At 32.8% G+C, this 25,488-nt stretch overlaps 1 protein-coding gene and 1 non-coding gene across 5 annotated transcripts; one reads left to right on the top strand and one right to left on the bottom strand.

Moving 5' to 3' along the window:
* Nucleotides 1–6,763: 6,763 nt before the first annotated feature.
* LOC125860845 (serine/threonine-protein kinase STY17-like) lies at nt 6,764–21,897 on the top strand. 4 transcript variants are annotated; one of them, XR_007445883.1, is made up of 17 exons: nt 6,764–7,077; nt 7,948–8,062; nt 10,511–10,584; nt 10,737–10,856; nt 12,030–12,084; nt 12,881–12,991; nt 15,140–15,190; nt 16,751–16,917; nt 16,986–17,093; nt 17,953–18,026; nt 18,687–18,862; nt 19,654–19,749; nt 20,858–20,938; nt 21,015–21,068; nt 21,154–21,288; nt 21,366–21,491; nt 21,679–21,897. XR_007445883.1 is itself a non-coding variant. In XM_049540876.1 (16 exons), the coding sequence occupies exons 1-16, from the start codon at nt 6,881–6,883 to the stop codon at nt 21,432–21,434; spliced, it is 1,683 nt and encodes a 560-aa protein (XP_049396833.1). In that variant the 5' UTR covers nt 6,764–6,880; the 3' UTR covers nt 21,435–21,664. The 4 variants fall into 4 exon arrangements, 2 of the variants coding, with proteins under 2 accessions (XP_049396833.1, XP_049396834.1); XM_049540876.1 differs by lacking the exon at nt 21,679–21,897 and having other exon boundaries at nt 21,366–21,664; XM_049540877.1 differs by lacking the exon at nt 21,679–21,897 and having other exon boundaries at nt 6,933–7,077; nt 7,916–8,062; nt 21,366–21,664.
* An 816-nt stretch (nt 21,898–22,713) lies between these two features.
* LOC125861080 (U4 spliceosomal RNA) lies at nt 22,714–22,867 on the bottom strand. The gene has a single exon (XR_007445944.1). It is a non-coding gene; the product is annotated as a U4 spliceosomal RNA (small nuclear RNA).
* Nucleotides 22,868–25,488: the final 2,621 nt, after the last annotated feature.

The following is a 25,488-nucleotide window of genomic DNA, read 5'->3' as shown; positions in this document are numbered from 1 at the left end:
CCCCCCCCCCTACCAGCCCCCCCAAATTTTTTTTTATTAAGTTTGTTTTTAAAAAATATTTTCAATTTCAAAAAATATTTTCTACTCTAGTAAAAATAAATGATATTTCTCAAAAACATTTTCATTCATAAATCAAACACTAAAATTTTTTTCTGGAAAATATTTTCTACTCACCAACCAAACATGAGAAAATAAGTCAAAAATCTACTTATTTTTCAGGAAAACATTTTTCCTTCATACCAAACACACCTAAGTATTTCTTTCACATATAATTTCACATTTTTCGCCGATAAAATATTAGTTAAGCTTTTAGCCGTTTTACGAGTTGGAAATAAGTAAAATCACGTTTTTTCACACGTTACCAACAATGTTAATATGCGTATGCAATGTAATATTCAAGATGTTTCTACTAAAATGAGATGTCAAAAAATATTATTCTCAAGATTGAGAGTTCGTTTGGATTGATCTATTTTTAGTGTTTTTAAGCCAAAATAACTTTAGAACACTTTTGGAGTGTTTGAATAACTTAAAGAAGTGTTTATAAGCACTTAGTTTTAGCTAACATGGTAAAAATAAGTCATAAGCCATAAGTTGAAAATTTTAATTTATGACTAGCTTTTGACTCGTAAATCAAGTCAAAAGTCTTATACGGAATTCACCAAGGCTTATACTTTAAATTGTAGAAAATTCTCCAAGCTTGAGGCGTGTCGATAGATATTGTTCTTAAGAATATTCCACCCGATATAGATATATCCCTCAAGATTCAACAAATTCTTCCAATATAAAACTAAAAGTCAGAAACTAACAAAGATTCAATCAAAGTATAAAATCCAGCACTAGAATATATAATTAGGTAGTCAGAAAAACTTGTTTTGTTATGTTTTCTTGATCACTTTCATCTCCATCTCTCCTCAAGGGATAGAAGATACTCTTTATGTCCACTTTTATTTGTCATATTGTGCATTTCAAAAGTTAATTTGGTTAATTTTTAAATTTAAATTAGATTACATTAATTCGATATTTTAAATAAAAAATTTAGATATTCAAAAACTATACGAAAAGAACTATATATAAGTTGCAATTTTTTGCATATCAATATGATGAAAAAATACTATATAAAATGTTAGTCAAAGTTTTTATAGTTTAACTCTTAAAAAAAAATTATGATGATTAAAAGTGGATGAAGATAATATATATGTATATATATCCTCAACCAAAAGTGACTGTTGAAAAAATTAACAACCCAAACAATAACGTTCCAACATTAATCATGGTCAAAACATTTATCATGATTATTATAGCTCTTCATTGTCATTAATGACAAAAAAACGGTTTGGCCATTAAACAATATAATGAAAATACTAATAAAGTTTAATATAATAATAATTAATATTTATTAATAAAAACATTTCTTTTTGAGATATTATCTTATTTTTCCAACACAAACTAATTTTAAAAATTTGATCAAATAAATTTATTAAAATATGTCTCAATGCAATCCCTCTTGTGGCTCTGGAATGTTAGTTTGACATTAAATTTCTGAGGTAGTGGCCTATACCTATATGTGATCCCTCTCTGCTTCTCTGTTCCCCTTTCATAAATGCATAAGAGATATTAGAAACAAAGAAAAAGTGAGTTTTCCTTCCCTCTTTTCACAGTGACCGACTAAAAGTTGAACTTATTAAATTTAAATTCTGAATCCGCGAGTCTAAGATATATGGAAATGTGAAAACATGATGATAATGAACAGAGCAGAGTAAACATACACCAAACCTGCAGAGTGAAAAGCTGTTACTATAGTTAAATGCAGTGGCCCCTTCTTTCTGCTTTGGTAGTGCAAGGTTTTAAATGCACTCCACATAGTATATCTCTTCTTAAACACATTCACAATTCTGCAATTTCATCAATTCTCTTCCAAAACCCCCCTTTTGTTACTTTGCTTTTGCACTCAACGAGAGATCATTTCTTCTATGAAATAGTAACTCTGATATTGGCCTGGTTCACTCAGACACACACTATTTTGATTAATTTTGCTTTGATTGAGCCGTGTCAATATCTCAGTTCCTTTTCACTATACAGATAGATACTCCATCAGGGAAAAGAGGTTGGTTTTCTACCTCCGGAATGAGAATATATATACTACTACTTCTTTCGTTTTAATTTTACTGGACACAAGTTTGAGAAACAAATAAAGAGAAACTTTTGAATCTTGTGGTGTTAAATTAAAGATGTGCATAATCGTTTAAATCTTGTTGGCTTCAATTTGTTGGGGTTTATTTGCCCTGATTTCTTACCATAAATAGGTTTTCCTTTTAGGAAAAGGTTTTAATATTTTACTAGTCCTTTTCTTGTAGGGAAGGTTTAGGACTCTATAAATATAGGCTTGTTCCTTCTAACTTAATTAGCATTCACAATGTAGTCCTAGGGTTTTGAGAGTTGCGGTTATGGGGGAGAGTTTTGTGTACCTTCTTGTATTCAGAGTGAATTGTTTGAGGTTGTTTCTCTCCATATTTTGTACTCTCATATTTATAGTGGATTGCTCATCTCCTTTGTGGACGTAGGTCGATTGACTGAACCACGTTAAATCTGTCTCTTTTGGTATATTTCTCGTTTGTCTTCTTACTCATGGTCTTTCGAGATTTGCTTTGCTAGTTTCCGCATTACACCTGCTTATTTCGATCCTAACAATTGGTATCAGAGTCATGGTTCAATGATGGAACTAGGTTACAGATGGGTGTTCATCTTGGCGGGTGTAGTTCTAGTCGCAACCTTTTTGACAGTAATGAAGATCTTTGTTGGAGAAATTGTTTCAGAGAGGTTCTCTGTGTCGAGACGTAGATTTGATGGAGGAGATTATGGAGAAGAGATGCAAGATCCTAAAGATTATGTGAAGAAGGTGGACAAATTTATTTTGTTAGAAATTCAGGCCAAGGGGGAGATTTGTTGGGGTTTATTTGCCCTGATTTCTTACCATAAATAGGTTTTCCTTTTAGGAAAAGGTTTTAATATTTTACTAGTCCTTTTCTTGTAGGAAAGGTTTAGGACTCTATAAATATAGGCTTGTTCCTTCTAACTTAATTAGCATTCACAATGTAGTCCTAGGGTTTTGAGAGTTGCGGTTATGGGGGAGAGTTTTGTGTACCTCCTTGTATTCAGAGTGAATTGTTTGAGGTTGTTTCTCTCCATATTTTATACTCTCATATTTATAGTGGATTGCTCATCTCCTTTGTGGACGTAGGTCGATTGACTGAACCACGTTAAATCTGACTCTTTTGGTATATTTCTCGTTTGTCTTCTTACTCATGGTCTTTCGAGGTTTGCTTTGCTAGTTTCCGCATTACACCTGCTTATTTCGATCCTAACACAATTTGCCACATAAAATGTTGAAATTGAAAAACTTACTAAAATATATTTGGATGAAGGGAATAATAAACTTCTAGGGTTTCAATGTTTCTGTATTTGTTTTCCGAGTTCATGTTGAGTTCCCACATCGATCTGTTAGGAATGGTATTATTAGTTATATTATATAATTTTGGAAAATCATTACTTTTTTTAAATTAGCTTTTGAGGTTGATGAGTTAAGCCTAATATATTTTTATGTTCAAAATCATGCACATCTCAATTTGTGGTTTATCTAGTGATGTTGAATTCCTATCTTATATTATCACGCTCCATAAATATCCTGGGGATGCAGTGGGTATTGAGTTTCCACATCAGTTGGGAAGGGTATTATTTGTCTTGTTATATAATTTTGGACATTTAAGCTCTTGAGCTAATTTTTAGGGTAGAGTTAGATTCAACCTTTATTTTCTTGTAAGTTTATACCGTAATAACTAAGTAAATAAATATGTGAAATCTCAAAATTTTTATACAAGTATATATTACTTGTTGTTGGAGTGTGTGACCATTTTATTTAAAATTAAGTTATTAAAAAGAATATTTTTTTTATTTAAATTATATTTTTGACATAGACGACCCTCATGTGTGTTTGATGAATTTAACCTTTTCAAAAAGGATGAAGGGGAGAGTCGGTAAAATGTCGGAGAAGTGTAGACTTCATTCATTTTTTATAGGTCAAACACAAAAAATAAATAAATTAATAATGAGTGATGGTGAGATTTCATCCCACTATCTTTATTTGCTTTGATATCAGTATAAAATCATCTCATTTAAAAGTTGTATACTTCTTCTTAGAGCCCATTTGGATTGACTTAAAAAAAGTAGCTGGAACTTATTTTTAAAATAAGTAGTTATGTGTTTGGATAAAAGTGCTGCAGTTGAAAAAAAAGTTGTTGATGTGTTTGGCAAATAATTGCTGGTAAATACTTTTTTTTATCAAAATGTCTGAAATACCCTTTAAGCTGTTAACATGATAAAAAGATGATTAATTTAAGGTTTTTATACTTAAAAAAAAATTAAAACAAAATTAATTTATGTTTTACATCCATAAGTAATAATATTTTCCTATCATTCACATATTTCTTTACCACCCTATAAGAGGAATATAAATTCATATTTCAGAAATAATAATAATAATAATAATAATAATAATAATAATAATAATAGTAATAGTAATAGTAATAGTAATAGTAATAATAATAATAATAAAATAATAATAATGATAGTAATAGTAATAGTAATAATAATACTAATATAATAATAATAGTAATAATAATAATAATAATAATTATAATAATAATAATTATTATAATAATAATAATTATTATTATTATTATAATAATAATAGTAATAATAATAATAATAGTAATAATAATAATAATAATAATTATAATAATAATAATTATTATTATAATAATAATAATAGTAATAATAATAATAATAATTCAATATGGGCAGTTTGGAAATATAAAAGAATTAAGGGCAAAAAGGTAATATACTTGGTCAACATAAAAGAACTTTTAAGTTTAAAAAAAAAAAAGCTCCCCTCACCTAACTTTTAGCTTTTGGCTTAAAATAAGTCATTTTTTACTTAAAATAAGTCACTTTGCTAATTGACAAACACTCTAATAAGTCAAAAACTGACTTTTAAGTCAGTTTGACCAGCTTAAAAGCCCATCCAAACAGGCTCTTACTCCTCTTATGTGAAATTATTATAGAGTTTGGACCCACCTATTTTGACAACATTACTTGTTTAAAATTCATTTTGAATATTTTGCATATTGTTTTTATATCTATTGCTTTTCTTATAAATTCTGAAAATGGTTTAGTTATGGGACTTTTATTTTGTTAACTCAATCAACTTCTTGCATTTCTAACATTAAAACTTCATTGAACTTCTAGAATTCTGAGTTCAAAATATAATATCATGATAAAAGAAAAATTAGTATCAATATGTTGGATTTTGAGGTAACTTTTCTTACATGATATAAGTATTTTGATTTGTATATTTGTAACCAAATTAAAACTATTTACTTGTTAATTTTTGTTCCAACAACAAACAACCCTCTCAATTCAAGATCAAAATTAGAAACATTAGCCAAACAGACTTTGTACTATATAAGTCTGAAGTATAAACTGTTGATTGAGTCAGGTTGTTTGGTACCTTAGTGTATAAAAACACATACTTTTTATTTTTGCTATATTGGTGTAATATATCACAAATATAATAACTTACAATTAAAAATAAAAATGACATAAATGAATAAATAAATGTTTTGGTTGAGGCGCAGGAGATTCAAGCCCGTTGCACCATAATCTACACCGATCCAGTAGTATCACTCTTGACTTGTTCCCTCTAGGATACAACAATCCAACAACGTCGTACAACTCAAGCAATTCCGGATTAGTTGAAGAGTTCAAAGCTCTACAAAAAGAATGTCTCCCTTCAATATATAATTATTCACTTTTGTATAGTGAATTAGTTGAAGACTTAAAATGTTTTGCTTTGTCTCAACTCTCTCTTTCACTACACGAACTCAATATATACACAATATAATATTTCTCATATTTTCTTACACCCTTTTTCATATTTCACCTCATCAAAAAGAAAGACAATCAGTATTTATAGGTGATGAATTCTTCTTTGCAGTGAATAGGAAGATAATGGTTAGTAAGTTGAGTAAATGAATAGTCCAAGGTGTTACCAGCATTTTTGTCAATTTATAGACACTAATTTATGCGCTTAATATTTTAATTTTAATATTAAAACGCATAAATACCAATTGTTTTGAAGGCATTGGGCGCGCCTTCTAATATATTTACATAGAAAAAAAATACCTAATCAAATCAAAGTAGTTAAGAAGTTGTGGAAAAAAATCCTTAATACAGAAAGGTTCCCAACACTGTATTTGGATAAGTCCTTATGTATTATTTCATAAAAATACAAGGTTTGGATAGATTGTATCGTCCCTTATCATTATATAATATCACACACCAATATTTTGAATTATAAATCTATAAGAAAAATAAGGTATGAGGTAGACTTACTATAAAAAGATGGAGAAAAATATAAGATAAGATCATTATTTAATTGTAAGTAAAAACAAAATGAGAAGAAATAATAAAGTAACATAAGATCACACTAAATTAATTATTACACAAAATGAAATTTTATTATCTAGTGATAAATTTTAACGATACAATATAGTAAAATTTAAATAACATGATATTTAAATTAATATTTTAATATAATACAATGAATAACAACCGTCCAAATTAGGTGTAAATGCAGAAACTTTTTTTTAAAAAAAAGTCATGGAAAAACTTGTCACCTTTCTTGTACTTTCCCATGAAATAAAATTTTAAGTACTAACAAATGATGAAGCAAGCTTTTTGCTCCGCTATAGTGACACTTGAAATTCCTCCATTGTTGTAGCGAGTTTAAATTTAGTTGAACTGAAGGTTTGGTTCTGCTCTGTAAATGGCGATTGACGATAACGAGAGTTGCGGAAGCCGAGCTATGGAGCCGTCGTCTCCGAAGCACAGCAGGTTGCAGAGGCAGAAACTTCAAGCTTTTAACGAAGTGTTGAGTCGATTACAGGATTTGAATCTCGAAGAAGCTCACCTCCCTGGCTTTGAAGACCAGCTTTGGCTTCACTTTAATCGCCTCCCCGCTCGGTTAATTTCCAAAACCCTATCTTTAGCTTGTTTGGGTGGTTGTTACCTGTTGTTTGTGTTCTTAGTTTAAATACAATGTTTGTTTTGATTCTTACTTAATTTTCCACTCTTAGTTAAAGATGAAAAGTCCCATTTTGTGTAACCATATGGTGTGATGAAATTGTTATTTTTTTTCCTCCTCATTTTGTCCTTATTTATTATTTAATAATCCTATTTTATCATTTGGTCTACCTTTTTTAAAGTAGCTCTACCTTGTATCGGTTTAAACTTTAAATTGTTCAGGTGTGATGTTATGTAACAATGCAAAATGATTCTATATATCCAAACATTATATTCATCAAAATTTATTGTTTTACTTCTACTTGGGTTTGATGCACTTGAGCCAAGGTTCTTTCGGAAACTCTCTACCTTCAACAAGGCAGTGGTAAGGTCTGCATACACTCTACCCTCCCCAGACCCCACTTAGTGGGATTTCACTGGGTATGTGGTTGTTGTTGTATTCATCAACATTCAAAAGAATACAATACATTATGAAACAACATGTAACAACCATCCAAATAGAGTTAGCGCATTTTGTTTAGTGCTTTTTGTCTAATTTAGATAACTTCTCGTTTTAGAGTAATTTGTATTAAAAGAGAAATTATTTAATACTATAACAAAATGAGCTGTAATGAAGTGTAATGATTACAAAGGAGTATAATCGACCTAGTTTATGAAAATGAGCTTGATGATTAATCAATTTATATATATTTGAATTTGTATGGTTGAGTCTGAATCGTAGATTTTCTTTCGTCTAAATATCTGATTTTTGTGATCAAATGAGATTGTCTACTTGTAGTGGTGTATGGGGATGAATATGGTTGCATGCAGATATGCATTAGATGTGAATGTGGAAAGAGCAGAAGATGTGCTCGTGCATAGGAGATTACTGCAACTAGCGAAGGATCCTGAGAATAGACCTGCTTTCGATGTTCGCCTTGTGCAGGTATATTTCCCTTGTTATCTTTTTCCTAATGGTTTTTGGCGCATATAATATGCACAAACTGTGAGCAACTAGAGCCCGTAAATTACAACAACAACAAAAGCTTGCTATTTGGTCTTAGCTACTAAGTTGGGTTCTTAACTCCACACATTTGGTGCTTAGCAGCAAAGGATCTATGATATGGTTCAAGTAGATTCCAAAACGGAGGAATCTTCCAACGAGCTCTTTAGCCTTTTCTAAGCCATTCTTATTTCCTCCATCCGAATCCTGTGTGGTATTCTACCAACATAGGAGATGAAGAACTTTTCTGCACGATTATACAATTTGCACATTCAAATCATTTCAGTAGGTTCTCTTATTAAGATGAGTTCTTACTGATTGCACCTAAAGGCTAGATATTTAATTCATCCTTCTTACTCGCTGTCTTCCAAATAGAAATTGGGGGAGTGTACTTTCATGGACCACTACATGCTATATATTTTTGAAATTGACCACTACATGCTATCAATAAATTGTTTTTTATTTTGAATCCATCAGTCAGTTTCCTGCCTCATCTATGAGCAATGATTGGGAAAATAGATCGTTATTATCAAGACATAATTTTACTTCTGAAATCGGATCTCCAATGTCCAATCCTTTACACTTGATATGGATTGTGTCCAATCAATTGTTACTGCTACCAGTGCTCTTTAAAACAATGTACTCTCTTAAAAACGATAGTAGCTGTAATTGAAATTTGAAACGCCTGTTGGTGCATAACCCCATGAATTTCTCCAAATAATGGAACTTTAGTAGCTGCATTTGTACATCTTTGTATCTCATGTGGTAAGGTATATTAAGCTTCCCTTTTTCACTCTGAAAGAAAGAAGAAAGCCTTGCTTTGCCTCCTTCCTTCTTCGCTAATTGAAGGCTAGACTCACACGTCTGCCTATGAAGATTATGGCTTCCTCCCTTGTTTGATTTAAAGTGGCTTATGTTGGTGCTTATCCCATATTTTAGCTATGAGTTTTTTTAACACTTGTCTGGATTGTTGTTTTCCATTGTTTCATAATGTATCGGCTTACACGTATTGTATTTTACTACGTTGTGTTGTCAAAGTAATGCTTGGATAGAATGTGTAGTTTGTTGTTCCTTTTTCCAAAAAAAGAATGTGTTTTTTGTTGACATTTAATAACATTTTTCTTGTTTGGTTTGGCTGTATTGCACTATACAATAATGGATAAGCTTACTAAATACTGTTAATTACCATAAATATTGGATTTATCAACAATTAAAATATAAACTAGCAGGAAAAAGGAAAATAAGATGATTACGTACAAGATAGTAAAGTGGCTTGAAGGAGGAGTATCTGTATAAAGTCGGAGGAATTGTATTACTGATGAGAGCAGGTTGTTAAAACTTATAATTTGATAGTATATGAAACAATCAATTTTTATTTTTTATTTTTTTGAAAAAAGATAACAAGAAACTATAAAGTGGTGAGAATGAGAACATGTATAGTGGTGAGAAGGAGGAGTATGAGGGTCTTACAATACAATGAAGGCAGAATAGGTTAATGGGTGGTGTGAAAAATGAAAAGTAAGGTAAAGAGTAAATGGTGAAGGCGGAATGGAAAAGAAAAATAAGAAAACAATCCCACTACACCATTTAGTTACCTTTATCTCAACAACAACAAAAAAAAATCCCACCACACCTAATTGGTTGTTTCATAAAATGGGTCTTTTCATTGTTACATAACAATAAATTTCACAATGTAATCAATAATACTATATTTAAAGTAAAAATACAAGTATAAACAGGCAGCCCAAATAACCTGATAAAAGACCTCTTTAACAGTCTACTCGAAAAAAGCTACGGTTGGTATCTTTGATCTGGTGTAGATGTCCGTAAATTTTAAGTCGAAAACATCATAGTTTGGTTAGACTTTTGTTTACAACTTTCTTATAGGTCCAGAAAGATTTTTTGGTGGTCCTAAGTTTCTTTAGGCTGATACCGTTAAGTTAGTCAATGTGTTAGAAGTCTTATATGGTTCTAAGATACTTCTTAAGGCCCAAGGAATTGAAGCTAGAAGTTAGAGCTTGTGGTTTTTAGGCTTGCAATGGAAAGAGGCTCTATGTAGGGTAAGAACAAGAGGCTTGTGAATAAGCAAAATGCATCCCTTTACTAGCTCTATATTAAAGACTCTGCAACTTTATTACGATAAGACTCTGTGAATAGGGTGTACTGCCTCAAAGGTTGGGAATGACACTTCTGTCCAGATCTATGATTGCTCTACAATACAATAGATGAGATAAAGGAAAAGACCTCTTGATATATTGTCCATGGGAAGAGGAAGGGAACCAAAAGAAAAATAAGTTATTGATTAAATTGAAGAACTATTCCTATCAAAGTTCGATCACAAGAATAATGACATGCTAGAATGCGATCTCACCTAAAGATGTCATAATGCAGGTGCATCCCACCTACAATGGAATCTCATCCAACTCTGATGATGTAAATTCTGCAGTTAAAGAAGAATACCCATGGTATGTTCTTATTTAAGTGTTAAGGTTTGTCCTTTTTATGTTTGTTTATCTTTTTCTATTAGTTTTAGACTTGTGATTTTGCTTGTCCTTTCATCCTTGAGTTTTAATTTATCTTTTTGCCATCGTGTTTCTTCTTTGCCTCCACCTTCCAGCATCCATCCTCCTCCAACATTTGGTTCATCATCAAATCTACAGCCCTTTGAAATTGATGATAATAATGCTCATGTAAATGATGGAGAAAGTGATGCCAATTCTACTTCAGGGACAACCAGGTAATGCTTTCCATAACCTTGCCGTTGGTATATGGAGTAGTAAGACTTGCGATGCTAGTTTGGCTTCTTAACCTTTATATTCTTGTTGGTACGTCACAATTTCAGGTTAGCTATTTTATTTATGACATGCTTTCGCGGCTGTCAATATCTCACATATACATGCACAATTAGCCCTTTCTGGAATGCTAGACTAGGAATAGGAAAAGGATTGCAATGTAGTGCGTATAAATAGGGCTCAGTGTAATAATGTAGTTAACTCGTTTGAAAAATATTTTCCAAGTCTTTTATTTCTCCCGTGGTATCAGAGCCATTGTTGTGCACTATACTAACGAATACTAGGAGAAATTCCATCATTGTGCAATTTCTGGTGACTACACACAACTATCTCTCTTTCCGTGGTGTTGTGCAAAAACCAACACCACACAAGGTTCGTCAACGTCTGGCGTTAAAACCCTAGCCAGACATGCCCTCCTGCAGGAACCCTTTCATGCACCACCACGCACTGCTTAAAGCTATGGTTTTGGCGAGCACATCTGTGAAACGCGCCGGCGCATATGGAAATTTCTCAACAACTTTTCGACTATAGCGATCTTCTGTAGTGCTCAGCTCACAGTTCAGACCTGATTTATTTCATTTACGACTTTGTTTGATCACTTTCCTCGCGACAATATGTTTTTGGTGACTTTCTCAAGTTTCCCGACGACTTCAGCTTCTCGTTCTTGGTTTTTGGGGTACACCGGGTGGTTTAGACCTAAATTATAATTTCGGTATAACTTGTTTGCATATCAAAAGACTTTGAAAAGTGTTATTTCAAGTAGGTTGATTTCTCAGCTTTGCATTACAGAGCAAGTGAAATTTACCTATGTCAATCGAAGTTGTAAACATAAGAATTGATTGTGTGGTAGTGGTAGACTTGTTTGGCGACAATTATGGTTGGTAGAGATGGAGGTTGAGAGATGACACACATTTTTGCTTATGTCGTCATAATCGTGGTGAGGATAAATAGAGAGGAAAGTAGGATGCCCCTGATCCTACAGCAAGTGAAATATTCATTTGCGAGATTATCATTAAGTTCACTTCTTCTAAAACTTTGATTCTTTTTTACAATTTTTTCTGATTGATGATTTTTTCCTGTATTCAAGCAATATTCTATGTGCCATTGAATTTATGTAGGTCCATGCACGAGATTACTTTTTCAATGATTAACAAGCCAAAGTTGCTGACTCAGGTAGCTCTCCCTTGTGGCAATCTTTCTTGCTCCTTACATGATACTTGCGCCTATACATTGTAACTGTGAGTTTTCATAAAACTGTCCTTGAATATATAGTGTAGATATTAGCATAAAATGTTCTGAAAATGACCTAGGCATCTCTGAAATCTACTGTTTGCACATATATTGACAGAATTTAATCTGTTATTACTATCTTGACATATGTATACTGATTCAATGTGTGATAAAAGTTAATTGTCTTAATAGTAATATTCAAATCATTTATGACATAATATCACCGCCTATTAGTATGATGTTGACTCAATTTCTTTCATTCTGGAGTGCCTTCATTGTAACACAAAAATGGGCTCTCTGTGCAGAACAAAAGTTATCTTTAAACTCAAGAAACCAGGATAAAGGTATCTCACTAACTGGAAGGTTTTGATACTTAAGTCCTTCTCTACCGCAATCTGATGTTTGTGCTATTGTAACTTCTTAACCTTCCTAAATGGTTGAAAGATGTATGTATGATGCAAGGCTGGGATCCCTTTTAAAATAGAAGATATCTATTAGAAATATTGAGATGATTTATATGCACAAACACCCTTTAGTTATCTTATTTGCTTTTCTATCTCAGGCTGTTTTTTTTTAATCATTGATTAATTAGTCCACATTAGAGTGTATTCTTTGTTAGTTATAATAGGTTAATCTGCAGAAACTCCCAGATATGTTTCAGTATTTGGAAATGCTTGCATGTTGTCTTTGATGTCATCCTGTTTCCTCTTAAAAATTGAAGCTCATCTTGGTTTTCCAGTTGACTTCTATAGTTTCTGAGATTGGTCTGAACATTGAGGAAGCTCATGTTTTTTCGACTGCCGATGGTTTCTCCTTAGATGTCTTTGTGGTTGATGGATGGCCATATGAGGTACAGTGTTGATGTTTCTTTGTATAGAGAACCAATTCTTGCTATCCATTTGAAAGGTCTATGTTTTATTTTTCAGTTTATACTTAGTTGACTAGCACAGTTGTTTTACACACTGAAATAATATGGAAGAGGATTACTTTGTAATTTCCAGTCTGAAAGTAAGATATTGATTCTTCCTTCTTCCTACAAAGACATTTACATTTTGGGCCATTTCCTCCTGGATTGTTGTCGGTTCAGTGTTTGATTTGTTTTTCAATTAAGATTAGCTTGCAATTCTTTTCCAATGAGCTTCTGCTTTTATCTTTCTCATTATAGATTCATAGAAGTTCATTAAATATGGTTACATTCAATGTGGGAGTATATTATTTAAGTGTTTCTTTTATGGATTAGGTAAATAATTCTATTTTTAATGGGAAGATCTCCCTGATACAAGTACAAAGTAGATTATCTACAAGTAATATGATTCTACATTGAAGACACTCGGTTTTCTATACAAACTGGGACCTCATGGGTGCACCACAATGAAACTAGAACAGAGAGGCTATTCCTGAAATTGGCATAATCGTGCTCTATCCTTTCAAGCACTCTCCTAGTTCTTTCCTTTTACAGGATCCACATGAGTGCTAGTGGGGCCACATTCCAAACTCTCTGGTTTTCTTTCCGTCTCCTAAATTTCTAACTGGAGAGTGCATCCTTCACTGTTCTATCATTGCCCATCGTGGCCTGAACCATCTCTATATATCATACCACAAGCGAGTAGCCAACTAAAATGTAGAGGGAGGTGGTCCACATCTTCACCCCAACATTTACACCTGAAGTACCATCTGACATATGTATTCCACTTCTTTCTCAAATTCTTTGCTGTGAATATTGCTCCCATCGCTGCATACCTGCCAGCCAAGCAAAAGAATACCCCTTTGTTGGTGCCCGTGGAATTCAGACAGTTAAAGTATGAATAAAACCAGATTCCTCCCTCTCCAAGATCATTGATAATATGATTTTACTGAAAATGATCCATCTCTCTCCAACCGACACCTTCATGAGTCCTGTAGATATACTTTTCTTGTAAAGCATTTCACAATCAGGCCTTGACAACTTTTCAATGTCGAGAACTCCTCTTGACCCTTACCTCCCGTGTACTCCCCCTTCTTGTAACATTCAGATTTATTGTATTGTCATTCCTTTTGGCTTGATATACTATAAATGCTTGGGAATGTGCCCCAAAGTTCTTTTTTCACACCACCTATTACTCCAAAAGCTGAATCTGCTTCCTCTTCCACCTTGAAGGTTATGCTGCCGATGATGTTATCCCGCCCTCTCATAATATTTCTAACTCGAAAGGAGGTGCGATATTTTTAGTCCTCCACTCCCTTTCAACAACTCCATACTTTTCCTCTATCCCTCTCGATAAATCATGTTCCCTAATCTTGAATCTCCATAGCCATTTCCGTAATAGGGCTTTGTTGATAATGCAAAGATCTTGCACCCAATATCACTCCATCTTTTTGTGTGGAGAACAAACGTCCTCTCAACTGACTAGGTGGAACTTCCTAATCCTGTTTGCTGAATCCCATAAAAGTTGTTTGGAGCGTTTCCAATTTAGCTTTGTGATACTTGCCAGTGCGTGAAGCAATTACATTAAGTATGTATGGATGCTAGACAGAGTGTTTTTAATTAATAATACATCCTCCCCCCTTAACATATACAGTTTTTGCTAACTTGGTAACTTTTTCTCAACTCTCTCGATCACTGGGTTTCATGTTCCCTGATTTTTGTGGAAGCGCCCAAGGGTAAGCCGAGATAAGTAGTTTTAATAGCTCCAACCCTGCAATTAAGCACCGTCAATATAGTTTACTCCACTATTGGAATTATATCATACTTCTTGAGTTTGATCTTGATGTCTGACACAGCTTGGAACCGTATAAGAATTTGTCTAAGGACTAAGATATAAAATATTGAAGTGTCCCCTCCGAGCAATAGACGTGAAACCCTCACTGTACCTTTCTCACCTATCGCTGCAAAGAAATCCCTCAAATAACCAAGTCTTTGTTCTCTTCCTACAATCGCAACGTTTAATAATTATGTTTCCACCTTTTGTTTTAGCGGTGCTATATAATTCATACTTTTGTTTTTGATATATAATTACAGGAAACAGGATTGCTGAAGGGTGAGCTGCAAAAGGGAATAATGAGGAGCAAGGTAGGTATTCTTGTCACTGCTTGATATGCGAATGAGTGTCACTCAATTTTTTTTTCTATTTGCTTAGCTCATGCATTTTAGAAAAGGGAAGGGAACTTCTCACCCCGAGGTAGGTGGAAAACTACGGTTTTTCGAGCATATCAGTAGTTTGAAACTAAAAAAAAGGTTTATGGATATTGGAATGACAAGTGGTTACGGTTGAGGAAGCCGGAAAGCGGAGAAATTCGGGAACTGTCGGTCACCTTTTGAATCAATTATCTGCTTCATGTCAATGTCTTTTCTTTTGCAATATCAAGGTGTTGGTCCCATGTTGTTTCTTACTTTTAATATCTAGTGCATCCTCTAGAGAACTCCTGTAACAAGTTGATTTTCAATCTATGTTGTCATGAATGGACTAGTCATAATAGCAATAATTTGAATTTGGCATGTCTGTTGAGTGTCCACATTGGTGTAGGAAATTTGTTTAAGTCTCCTAATATGGCCTTGGACAATCAATTCTCATCTCATGAGCTATAGCTTTTAGGGTTGAGTTAGATCCAAGGTCTTAACAATGTCTGCTGGGAAGAGTTTCATGCTTATTTATTTGATTTGTAGTCTGAAAACCGTTGGAAGTTAATAATAATAAGAAGAAATGTATAATTGTCGAAAAAAATAAATAAGAAGAAGAAATGTATGACTTGTGAACATAAGGTCTCTGCTACTTACTGTCATTTTTACTTTAGTAAAGTGAGAAGTTTTGCTTACTCCTTAGGAAGGTTGCCCTTGATTTAGGACAAAGGTATAGGGTGATCTCCAGTAGAGTAATCCTACAGTTACTTTGTTGCTAACTGTCCTCAAATCGATTTCAGGTTTCCAGTCCCGGGTAGAGCCACGAATTAATGTAAACTAAATCATGACGTACCCAATTTTGTTTTAATGTAAACTGAACTTATTCTGCTTGTATGTATTAATGGGAGGACATAGAAGGACTATAATTTCTCACACATCATATTAGATAAGAAAGATCTTGACAGTAATTCTCTTAAAGAACATATAATCTTTGACGTATTTGTTACTTGAAAGCATGGGCCTACATCAATTAGGTTTCTCTGACCAGCTTGGCTTTTTCATTTTTACATTTTATGGTTGTCTATTGAACATCCTATCGAAAAAGTCTGTCTATAGAACTCTCTTTAGGTAGTTATGTGCAATATGCATTTGGTTTTGGTTATGAGAATGATAAAAAAGATATAACACATCTTTATAAATGCAAAAACATGTTTGGTTGCCTGGGTCTACACACACTTACCATATTCGGTCTATACTCGATAGTCCTCTGTGATGTTTTTCATATTTTTTCCACTCCCTGTTTCTCTCCTTTTTCTTGTAAGATGGCGTCAAAACAATTTCCTAGAACTAAAGGGTGATGAATTACCAATTAATAAGATAACAAAAGGTGATGAAATTCTCTATTACTTTTCTCAGCACGCTTTTTCTCTGTAATTGTGTACTCACAGTGGGGTTTTATAATGGACATTCTATTGGTGTCAAACTTGTGATCTTCCGGTGATGTTATTTCAGGAGCAACCACGACATTCCTTGGTTGCTAAGAATGGGCAAGGTCAAACAATATCTGAATCAGTTTCTAACTGTGTTAAAATACCTACTGATGGAACTGACGACTGGGAAATCGATCTTCGTTTGTTGAAGTTGGAAAACAGAGTTGCTTCTGGGTCATCTGGAGATCTGTATGATCTAATAATCTATTTCTGATTTCTAGTTGGGTTGTAGTCAGTGGATTTACACTCTCTTTCAGGTATAAAGGCACGTATTGTTGCCAGGAAGTAGCTATAAAAGTTCTGAAGCCAGAACAGTTGAATATGGATATATTAAAAGAGTTCTCACAAGAGGTCTTCATAATGAGGTATGTCAGTCATATGTTCATGTTCATTCATTTAGCAGCTCTTTAGGATTTACAACTAAATTGTGTTCATTCAATGAGCAGCTCTTTAGGATTTACAACTTTGTGTTCATTCATGTGGAATGTGACTCTGTCCATGATTTACAGACCAATCGAGACCAGATTGTTTTAATGCTTCTTGGGATTTTGGCTTCTCTATATGAAAAAATTATTATGTACCAGTAGAGAATGTTCTTATATTTCTCACTTATTGGTCCCAATTGATGTTCTGTTTATAAGTGTCAACTTATCTGATACCTGGAGTAGAATTAGAAGATGGTTGAATATTTCTTTGGAAAATAAGATTTTAATTTTAAACCTTTTTCATAAAAAGTAGAACAAAATAGTACATTCAACTAACGACTATGAAAAGTGAAATAGAACATCCAATTTGGGATGTAGGGGGTAACATTTTTTAGCTTTAGTACTTGAATTGGTGATCTCTTTACATGCATGAACATGGGAACTAGGTGTGCCATGACTCTTTCTGTAATTGGCATTTGTCTGTTCACAGTAACAAACATCATACACAAAGTGAACAATAAAGCTGTCATGAAATTCTAGCATTTTCCAAAACTTGATCTCATCTGAAAAAAGGTCTGGTTAGATAAAAGATTCTCTGGCAATTGACAACTCATCTTTCTAGATTAAGTCACCAATCGCAAACCTTCTTTGCATATGACAGTCAATTCGTCATGGATATAATTAAACCTCCCTTTGGCCCGAGGAATAATGACAAAATGTACTCGTGGATTTGAATTTCCAGTATCTAAGTTATAATTTTTTCGTTACATTTTCTTTTCTTTGTTAACTCCTATTGTAGGAAAATTCGGCACAAAAATGTTGTTCAATTTATAGGGGCATGCAGGCAACCTCCAAACCTATGCATCGTGACTGGTAATTCTGAGATTTCAATCTGCTAAGCTTGAAGTATATGCTATTTAGTATTGGAGAAATGCTGGGTCTGTGTTGATTTTTGTTAATTGTTCATCAATAGATCTAGATTTTCATTATGTTACTGACTGGTGTGGTGCATCTGTTGAATTTGCCAAAATTTTGAACCATATCTCTTAGCTACTGATACCATATTCCACTGTAGTCAAAGGCGCGCTTATGCCCTGAAGCAAGGCTCAAAACGTGTTGAGCGCTTCGCCTCGCTGTATGTCGCTTCAGCGTCATCATCAAGGTTCTAAGGCAAACCTTTCCTTGCCAATGAGCCTCTTTTGAAGAAGTGACACTAAATAATTGATATTTCACTTTATCACAATTTTTTTTTTCAATTTATTTGGTCATATATTTGTCATTCATGTTTATAATTATTAGTCTTGGACTAAACATATATGTTTGTATTTTTTCTCCCTTTACGCCTTTTTTCATTAAAGCACACGCTTTATTTGTGTTGTGCACTTAAATCCCCCATGGACCTTAGAGCTTTTTTGCGCTTTTCGCCTTTGATAACACTGCCACATTCCATCACAAATTATTTCGAGAACCTATGGGTATCTGTCCGTCTCCATCATATTAATTAAAAGCTTCATTTTGATTACTCTTGATCAGAGTTCATGTCGAGAGGAAGTATTTACAACTTTCTGCACAAACAAAAAGGTGCCTTTAAGCTCCTTACTCTCCTCAAGGTTGCAGCTGATGTCTCTAAGGGAATGAATTATCTGCACCAGAATAACATAATTCATCGGGATCTGAAGACTGCCAATCTTCTAATGGATGAACATGGAGTAAGTCAGAGATGTATCTATAGAATATGAGAAAGGGTGGTCATGTAGTTTTAATGTGTTCATTTTGAAGTTTGGATATCATTTCACTTCTTACTAAGTTATTCAGATTATTCTATCCCATTGTTGGGAACTATTAAAAAAGGAAAGATGGTGGGCTTATCAAGGTTAGAACTTCAATGGCATTAGAGAATATGGAGAAAAACTTTCTTGTATAATTAGGCTATCCTGGAGTATTGAAGCAAAAATGGGAAATGCTATCTTATGATAATTACATCAACTTTTTGAAGTGCATAGATACCTCAATATGGGATTCATATCCTAAATGCCTTACTGACGAAGATGATGAATTATTTCAGAAACTATGTCTAACTTGGTCGGTAGTTATTGTTGTTGGTGAAACAAGAGTTGTTAATAGACTACAAGACAAACTCTTAAGGACAAAGAATAACCAAGCAAGATCTAAATGTCAAATCACATGCATTTTACTATTAACAGAATGTGAGCTTGATCAATAGATAATTCAAATTACGTCATGATTAAAAAAACGGTGCAAATGTTGCACTCCCAAAACTACCAAATTGTACTAATATTCTTGTTAAATGTCTTTTTTACTCGTCCCTGCATTTGAAGGAAAGAAAACAATAAATTTTCCTTAAATCATCCCTATGCTCTTTCAACTTGGTGCTGGCCCGAGTTGTCTGGCAATGATCCTCTTCCATTCAAAGGATATTCCCCCTTTTCTTAAACTGTGTATTCTCCTTGATTCTTAGATGCATTTCTCTCCTGTATAGGCTGTTAAGGTTGGCGATTTTGGGGTTGCCAGAGTGCAAGCTCAAACTGGGGTGATGACTGCAGAAACTGGAACATATAGATGGATGGCTCCTGAGGTGTGCAAGATGTAAAATTCATATTTTTCCCAGCACTTGTTGCAATATCTCGAATTCTGTTTTAAGTCATGATTCTGATATTTGTAATTTTCTTGTTCACATCATGCGTGATTTCTCTACCAAAATTTCTTTTTTATCACATGCTTACATTTTGTTGTTCCCCCAAAAGAATGAAGTTCATGTGAGATTAGAATTTAGACAGGTTTGTGATGCCTAAATGCAAACAATTTTTAGTCTTACAAAAGAATAGATGTAATAGATGATGATGTGACACATAAAATTAAGTAGGATAGCTGTAGGAAGTGGTAATTGTAAGGAAATTAACCGTGTCTTGTTTTTGTACAACTTTATTATTTATTAAATGGTAAATTTTTGGTACAAAAATATTATAAAGATAGCGTTTAAGTAGGGGAAATATAGATAGATAGTATTGATGTACTATACTATGATGATTAAAAATGTTAAACAGAACGAGGTAGATCCAAAGTTACATAGAGAAAGATAGTCTCAAAAGAGTTCAAATCTATCAAGATTCATGGGGATTTAGCTAATGACATACCAGAATCAGAATGAAAACTGAAGATACAGATATGAGAGGTCAATTAGATGGGATTTAGGCCTCTAATTGATTTCTTAGACTTACATTAGGTCTCGTGTTAATCTGGAACATTTTCATTATGGTTAGAGATGATATGTACATCAATATTTCAATGAGAATGAGTTTTAGAAATACCACCAGTTTTAGAAACATCTAAAACTAGAGTTGTTGGTGGTTGAATATTAGAATAAAATGGATCCAAATAGGGTAGAAAGGATAGATTATTAATAAAACTGACCCCAACTAGTTGGGGACTGGAGTTGTTGATTGATTGATTGATCGACTTAATGAAACGTTTCTCCTTCATTCTGTGACTTTCAACAACTTTTTACTGAGTTCTTAGGTCACTTTCAATTACGTTTTCTCTCTTCCCACTCCACCATTATATTTCAGCAATGTTGAAGCCTATTTTGTGCTTAACCATTTGTTAGCAAGGTAGTTTACTCCTCCTTATTTATCAAAAAATAAAAAGGCTTACTTCAACCTAAAATGGTTTCTCTTTGTTGAAAGGTAATCGAACACAGACCATATGATCACAAGGCCGATGTTTTCAGCTTTGGTATAGTGCTGTGGGAACTTCTGAGTGGAGAAGTAAGTTTTACTGCTACTCAATGTCACCTAGTATTTCTTTATTACCCAGACTTATGTCATGTCTACAACAAGCCAGATACCATATGCACACTTAACACCTTTACAAGCAGCAATAGGCGTTGTGCAACAGGTAATATGCCTGTTATTGTCATTGTGAATTTAGTGAAATCTTCTCTTGTTGAGCTACCGTTCCTCATTAGAATGATATTTATCAGGATCTACGGCCAAGAATTCCGGAACATGCTCATCCAAAGCTTGTGGAACTTGTTGAGAAATGTTGGCAGCAAGATCCCACTCAAAGACCTGATTTTTCAGAGGTTTTGGATATTCTCAAGCGTCTAACCAAAGAGGTATGATATTTACATCAGTAATCTTGGTTCTGTTGAAGTTAATTTTTTCAGCTTAGTTTTACATGCTACAAAAACAGGTTGGGCATGACGGGGAGGACAAGTCAATTGGTGGCTTTTTGCCGGCTCGTAAAAAGGGCCATCACTGACATCTGGTGCAGGGGTTTCAGGATCTGTCACAATGTATAGAGTTTGAGATGTCCAAGGTTGATCTAATTTAACTTTACTTTTGAAAATCATGAGCTCTATCGAATTTCTGCTTAGCATGTTTTCTTTCTTTCCTTCATATTCTAAGTGCACAACAGTAAGGAAATTTTTGGGAAGTTTGTAAGGATACTTTTGAATGCGCCGAAGTTCTAATTGCTAACCTTTTTCTCTATTTTGCTTATTCAGAGTTAGAAACTCGTCTCAAGGTGTCGTGAGACTATTGCCATGGCCCATGGGAGTACAATTTCTCTTCTATTTAGTTAAATCAACCAGGCTTTAACGTAAATGCTGTTATTCTATTTAGTATGTCAAAAATGTCTTCTTAGATTAAGAAGGGCAGACAAATTTAGTTAACTATATGGTTAGTGTAAAACTGACAACCATTTTCTTTATGAGCTGTCTATCTGGTTAACACAGCTAAGGGAATTAACCACTTTGAAATGATTGATGTTATACAAAAGATCACCAGTAAAAGGGAATTTGTGCTTGATTGTAACTATAACGACAAGTTGCAGATTGATAGAAGCATCTCTATGTACGTATATGGTTTGAGAGTGGGGTTTTATAATTTATGTAGTGTTCATTACCTAAGAGAAAGCTCATGATAGAGTGCTATCGAAAGCATTTAAGATAAGTAAAAGTGAGATAGAACATATTTTTGAAATTATTTATAGTTTCTTAGTAACTTTCTTCATTTAACCTATCCATTGCTTTAGCCTAACATCAAGATGAATATTGCAAAGATAGATAGATAGATATGTGGTAGTAAAAAATTAAATAAAACTAAAATGAAGATATAAGTAGAACGTATTAAGGATAAAATGAGAAAAAGGTAATTTGAAATTGTTTGGTCATCCTTGCATCAATCTACTAAAATGAGAAAAGGTAATTTGAAATTGTTTGATTATCCTTGCATCAATCTACTAATAAATCAGTCCGTAGATGTAAAGCTATAATGTAAGTGTTATATGGGATGAGGTTAAAACAAATTCGATTTCCAATACAAACACTAATATATATTATTCATTTATTTACCACATCTGGCCTATAATATTATTTACCACATCTAGCCTATAGGCCCTTATGAAGTAATCATGGTTCACAACAGAGGTAAACTTAAATTAGATGAGAAAAAATTATCTCGAAAGACCTAAAAAGCTTGTTGAATCAATGTTAGATTCAGCTTAAAAGATAACAAAAATATTAGACTAGGTCTTGTAAGGCTCTACCCAGAAGGGAAGCCCTTTCAAAAATTCTCAATGGCCAAGGCAGAAGCCACAGGCCAAAGAGGGGGTTTGGAAATAGTTTTCAACCAGCAATAGACGCGCCTCGGTTAGAACCTCACTAGCTGCGTCATTGCCCCAAGCGCAAAGATAATTTTACTAAGCTATTGCGATTGAATTTTGTAGTCTGCATTTATGGATTCAGTGCGTCCACATGATCGATGTGGGATAATAGTAATTGCCAAGTCATTTTCAAGGTAATGGTTTAGTTGGATTATACTACTTTATTATTAATAATCAAACCTACATTCTGAAAAAGTGAAACTGAAACTATATTGGTTTATCACATGAAGGCTCTTGAGGAACTAAACATACATATTCTTCAAAAAATATTACTCTACTTATTGATTTTTACTTTGTAAAATGGATAGATAGTTCCTTCTTTTGGCACAATATTTTAACATTCTGGATTTAGGGGTGTAAAATATGAAATTGTATGTGTTAAAATAAGTTGAGTTAATATATAAAATAAAACAAAAATTATGTAATCACTCGACTCGAGATAACATAATTCCTACCATTTGAATTAATTATAAAAAAAAATCCCCTCTTTTCTTCTCTTTTTCTTAACATTCGTTATTTCACCCTACCTCTATTAGATACATTACAACTTTGTTTGTGTATAATGTATTTGGTACAAATGTTGTATGAATCTGGGTTAAAGTTATGTATTTGATACAAATCTCATGTATCGTTTGCTATGTATCAAACGAATGAGTAATGTATGTGCGAGTTCTGAAAAAATTAGGATATTGTAATTTGGAAAACTTTCAGGATAGAATATAATTAGTGCCCAAACTGTTGGAATTTCTGTACTTTATACATAAATAAATGGATTATTGATCCATCCAAAAATTACTTGGTTGAAATGAATTAGATTAAATTGAACAAAATATGGAAACTTATACCTATACTTTTATTTCATTTATCATAAATTCTATTTATTTATTTATTTATTTATTTTTACTTTTCATTTTTTCATTAAGTCAATTAGAGCTGTCAATATGGACTGGTCCACCCCATTCAGGCTAATTCATACAAGCTTTGCAATTTGACGGATCAGGCCGAGCTAGCCCATTTTTTATGTGGGCCAGAAAATGATATGCACAGCCCACAAGTGTGTGGGCTACGGGCTTTGCCAGACCAACCCTCTTTTCTTAAAAGTATATTTTTAAAAAAAATTTAAATTAAATTATATTTTAAAAATATTATCATAAATATCGACTAGTGTTACTACTTGTTAATCAAATACACAAATAAAAATCTATATAATATTTAGGGATAAGGGTTTGAAAAATACCCCAACTTTGGTCGAATTTGTTGTTGCGATACTAAACTTTCATGAGAACCTATTACCTCCCTAGATTATTTAATACCGTATTTTAAACATATATATTTGCCCACATGGACATAAAAAATAATGCAAAATTATAAATAGTAATGTGTCCACGTGGGCACATATATACCTTTAAAATATACTATTAAATAGTTCAGGACGTAAAAAAATACGGTATTAAATAGTCTAGGGAGGTAATAGGTCATCGTGAAAGTTTAGTATCGCAACAGCAAATTCGACCAAAGTTGGGGTATTTTTCAGACCCTTATCCCTAATATTTATTAAGTTTGATTTCAAGTAAAAACATAAATAGCTAAATAGAAATATTAACCTAATTGTTTTCCAATTATCATAATAAAACACAAAAACTATGATAATATTCCATAGGTTATGGCCTATGTAGTGATTCGCTAGAAATTTTATTTTATGTAGTACATATTTTATAAACATAATTTGGAAACTTACATACATATACTATATTAAAAAAGTATTTACCATTTATAGCAATAATATTATTTTTCACTTGATCACTTTTAATACATTTATATTACAGGCAACAATTTATAGAACACATATAATACAAGTTTTATTCATGGATAATATATTTATCACACATTTTAATACACTTATAATACAATGTGTCAAATTCTTACCAAACAAGCATAATATATTTTTAAAAAACAGTTATAATACATATATATTGCATACATAATTCATTTTTAATACATATTACAGATTTAACATAGTATTGCTATGCATTGCTATAAATGGTAATAAATAAAAAGTAACGCTAAAATCAATAATTATTTATTAAAAAGTATCGATCCATGTAATTTTCCAACATAATTTATATTTAAAATTGTAATATTTCAAACTTTAAACAGATTTTGAGTGTAGACTCCTGTTATTTTTAATACTCTATTTTATTTTTATTTTTTAATTAACTTTTATTTGGCCCACGAGCCTACCTTATCCATATTTCTCAAGCTCCACAAATCGACAGGCATATTCAGGCCGAGCTAAAAAGCTCTTTTCTTAAATGAGCTCCAAAATCACAGCCCAGCCCTATTAAATTACGGGTTAAACCAGATTGACCCAACAGGTCTAGCCCATATTGACGGCTCTAAAGTCAATAGAGGTTTAGTAATACAGAGGTCAATAGAATCAATCAAATTATGTAGCAATTTTCTTATGTACCAATAACAACACATTGTACCACATTTCATAAATGACGGATTATATATTACTACTCTTAACACGATTTTCTAGTTTTCAATGTATAGCATTAGATTTTTATTAATACCTAAAAAAAATAATAAATGAATTAAAAATAAAAATGAAAAACATTTTTTTAAAAAAATTCTAACGTATTTAATT

Source organism: Solanum stenotomum, chromosome 3 (genome assembly GCF_019186545.1).
Source record: "Solanum stenotomum isolate F172 chromosome 3, ASM1918654v1, whole genome shotgun sequence".
In the NCBI taxonomy this organism is placed as follows: Eukaryota; Viridiplantae; Streptophyta; class Magnoliopsida; order Solanales; family Solanaceae; genus Solanum; species Solanum stenotomum.
The sequence above is the reverse complement of the archived record's forward strand: the minus strand, read 5'-3'. Positions and strand labels throughout refer to the sequence as shown.

Coding starts and splice junctions, on each gene's coding strand:
- LOC125860845 (XM_049540876.1), top strand. CDS start 6,881: ATGGCGATTGACGATAACGAGAGTTGCGGAAGCCGAGCTATGGAGCCG. Junction 10,857..12,029: donor TCTACTTCAGGGACAACCAG/GTAATGCTTTCC, acceptor GAATTTATGTAG/GTCCATGCACGAGATTACTT. Junction 12,085..12,880: donor AGCCAAAGTTGCTGACTCAG/GTAGCTCTCCCT, acceptor TTGGTTTTCCAG/TTGACTTCTATAGTTTCTGA.